Source organism: Microtus pennsylvanicus, chromosome X, assembly GCF_037038515.1.
Source record: "Microtus pennsylvanicus isolate mMicPen1 chromosome X, mMicPen1.hap1, whole genome shotgun sequence".
Classification (NCBI taxonomy): Eukaryota; Metazoa; Chordata; class Mammalia; order Rodentia; family Cricetidae; genus Microtus; species Microtus pennsylvanicus.
In genome coordinates, this window is record NC_134601.1 from 84,496,976 (window position 1) to 84,500,469 (window position 3,494).

The 3,494-nt window shown below is 55.5% G+C and overlaps 1 protein-coding gene across 1 annotated transcript; it reads left to right on the top strand.

The window, feature by feature from the left end:
* The first annotated feature begins 254 nt into the window (after positions 1-254).
* Positions 255-3,166, top strand: LOC142841154 (polyadenylate-binding protein 1-like 2). The gene has a single exon (XM_075957901.1). The coding sequence runs from the start codon at positions 672-674 to the stop codon at positions 1,539-1,541; it is 870 nt and encodes a 289-aa protein (XP_075814016.1). The 5' UTR covers positions 255-671; the 3' UTR covers positions 1,542-3,166.
* The last annotated feature ends 328 nt before the right edge of the window (positions 3,167-3,494 follow it).

A 3,494-nucleotide genomic window follows, 5' to 3' on the forward strand; every position in this document is an offset into this window, starting at 1 on the left:
CCCCCCCCGCGCCAGCTGAAGATATGGAACCCGAATTCCGCTGGTCCAGAGCGCAGCCCGGTCCCTGGCATCCTCTTCCCCAACGCGTGGGCGCCCCAGAGGCTGCGCACTGGCACCCCCACCCCAAGCTCACCCCGCCCCCGCAGCCCCGCAGCCCCGCAGCCCCGCAGCCCCGCAGCCCCGCAGCAGCCACAGGGGGAACCAAAGAGACAGAAGCCTTCCCAGCTGCCCGGACCACAGACGCCAACACCCCCCCCGCCCCCCACCACACGCCGCCCTCCCGCCCGCGCCCCGCACGCCAGCCAGCCCAGAGCGAGCGGCAGCGGCGGCGGCTGCAGGCTGCGGAGAGCGGCTGTGCGCACTAGCGGCCAGTGCTCGCCACCCCGGGTGACCGGGTCCCGCCTGCTCGACCAGACCGGGGTCCCTGTCCGCAGCGCCCGCGCGAGCCCCCGGCCCGTGTTCCGGCGCCCACCGGCTCTCGCCGCCTCTCCGTCCCCTCAGTTCCTGGGAAGGGAGGTCGCGGCAGCGACCCGGCGGCAGCGGTGACCCTGGCGACCGCGGCGGCAGTGGCGGCGGAGGTCGCCGCAGCGGCGGCTGCGGCGGCCGAGGCTGCGGCGGCGACCGTGGCGGAGGCGGTGGCGGAGGCCTCCGTGGCGGAGGTGGAGGCAGAGATGGAGGCCGAGTTCGAGGCCGAGGCCGAGGCCAGCCTGGTGGAGGCGGCGGCCCTGGCTGGGGAGAAGGCGGGGGCGGCCGGCGCGGCCGCGGCGGTGGCAGCCACCGAGGCCTGCCTGGAGGAGGCCAGCCTGGCGGAGGCCACGGGGGCCGCTGCGTCGCCTTCCTACGGGAGGGTGGACATGGATGAAGAGCTGGCGGCGGCCTTGGCTGCAGAAGAGGAAGAGGCAGCGGCCGGGGGCTCCTCCGATGGGAACCCAGACTATCCCAATGCCTCGCTCTACGTGGGCGACCTGCACCCCGAGGTGACCGAGTCGATGCTGTATGAGAAGTTCAGTCCAGCCGGGCCCATCCTGTCCATCCGCCTTTGCAGGGACAAGGTCACCCGACGCTCTCTGGGCTACGCATATGTCAACTACCAGCAACCGCTGGATGCCAAGCGAGCCCTGGAGACCATGAACTTTGACGTTATCCATGGCAGGCCGGTGCGCATCATGTGGTCCCAGAGGGACCCGTCGCTCCGCAAGAGCGGGGTGGGCAACGTCTTCATCAAGAACCTGGGCAAGACCATCGACAACAAGGCGCTGTACAACATCTTCTCGGCCTTTGGCAACATCCTGTCCTGCAAGGTGGCCTGTGACGAAAAGGGGCCCAAGGGCTACGGGTTCGTGCACTTCCAGAAGGAGGAGTCGGCCGAGCGCGCCATAGATGCGCTGAATGGCATGTTCCTGAACTACCGCAAGATTTTCGTGGGGAGATTCAAGTCCCACAAGGAGAGAGAGGCCGAGAGGGGAGCCTGGGCCCGCCAGTCCACCAGCGCCGACTTCAAGGATTTCGATGACTCCGATGAAGAGGCCACCTTTCGATGAAGACATCCCAGCACCCAGCCAGTAGAGCCAAAGCTTGGCTCCCACCCCGTTTACAGCCCCCACCCCCCCAACCCCCAACCCACCAGCAGTGTATTGTATTGGGAGTGCAGGTTTCTCTCTCCCTCTCCCTCCTCCCTCACCCCTTCCCGCTCCCCTTCCCCTCCCCATTTCCTATTTCCTTCCTCCCCTCTCTTGCCTTCTCTCCCTCCCCTCTCTTCTCCCCCCCCCCCCGCCAGCCAGTGCAAGCTAGCTTCCCCATCCCCTCTCTGCTCTCAGCCCCCCTTCCCTCTTCTATCCTCTCCTTCCCTCCTTTCTCTCCACCCCCAGTCAACTCCCCCCACCCTGCCAATAATCCCACTAATCTGTGCCATTTGAGAGGGTAAAGGCTGCCTCTTCTCCCTGTGGTCGGTCTGATTCTTAAAAGCGTTTTCTGTCTCTTTGTTTACTGCACAGGTGATGCAATTTCCTGGTAGAAATATCTGGAAGGAGAAGGAAGTCTGATGTGGGAGAAAGAACCAAGAGTGCAATTGCTTCCCATCATCCTAATACTCAGAGAGAACCTCTTTTACCTTCTTTGGTGTGCCCCTTTTCCAGGCTCTCTGCTACCCCTTTCTCCCCCTCTCACCCCAGACCCACCTTCCCCTTTAACATATTCTTGTAGAGTGGTTCATGTATGTGGTGTTTCTTAACCTGCTTTCTTCAGCGATGAAAACCAAACAAATCAACGCATTGAACTTCTTTCCATGCTATTCAACAGGCTTATGGAATATCATCTTCAGTGCCTGCAGAGTGCTCCTGTGTATCTATCCATGGACCTTAACATTTCTGTAATCATTCCCGCACTGTTGGACATTCAGGTGCCTAGTTCTTTCCCTGTGTTTAAAAACCAACACTGCGTGCCCTGATGAGTGACTCCTTCCTTGTCAAGCCAAATCTAGGCTAGCATCCTGGATGGCCTCTCCTTAACTGTGGACTTGCAGGATTCACATATAGACGTTTCAATGACTTTTCCTGTGTGTTGCCAAAAGGCTCCCTTTCATAAGCATTGTACCAGTTTGTATTTGTGCCAGCCAGCCAGTGCAGCTAGAAAAAAAAAGAATATGCCCATCTCCCCTGCACAGTCTCATGGTCCACTGTAACTGTGTGTGTGTTTGTGTGTGTGTGTGTGTGTGTGTGTGCTTGCTCGCTTGCAGGCGCGCGTGCAGCATCATGAGCTGCTGCAAATGGTATTTCACTGTCGTTATTTCACTGGAACTGAAAGCTATTAATTGCCCTTTTCTGCATTCCCGCTTCCTTTCCTTTTCCTTCTTGCCAGAAAAATAAATCAGCTACGTTGCAGGAAAAAAAAAATCACTAAGCAGACCATTTAACAGAAGAAACTGAACGCTCTCAGCTATCAATGCTAATGAATCCCATGCCTTCTTGAAATGTGCTGATCTGTATGTGCCCAGTGTTTTTCAAGAAATAGCTGAGTCATTTCTCTTTGTTGTTCTAATGCATTGTCGTATACGTATACTATAATGTACATATTGTTTTATATCTGCTTTTCACATGTGTGTATGTGTGCATATGCACACAGTTTGCTGAGCTTCATTTCCTGTCATTAAAGATACTTTTAAAATATTTTCTTTGGCTGCTAGTACTTAATTTGTGTCTTGGCTAATGTGTTACATATGTATGTAGAGGTAGAGTCGTAAATATATACTTATGTTTATATCTGTTTTTTGTTTATGTACATTTTAGCTATACATTATTGTACATCAACTTCAGTGACATTCACAATTATTTTCTCAGCAAATGCGTAGAAGAAATTCAAATATTAAAATATGTGTGTTATTTCTTTCTTTGCCAAGAAAAGTTCACCATTTAATGGCTCTTCTTAATGATAGTAAGTTTACCTCCTTAGTCAGGTCCAGGCCTGAGTGTCCCTGATATCCATTTAGAATCATCTAT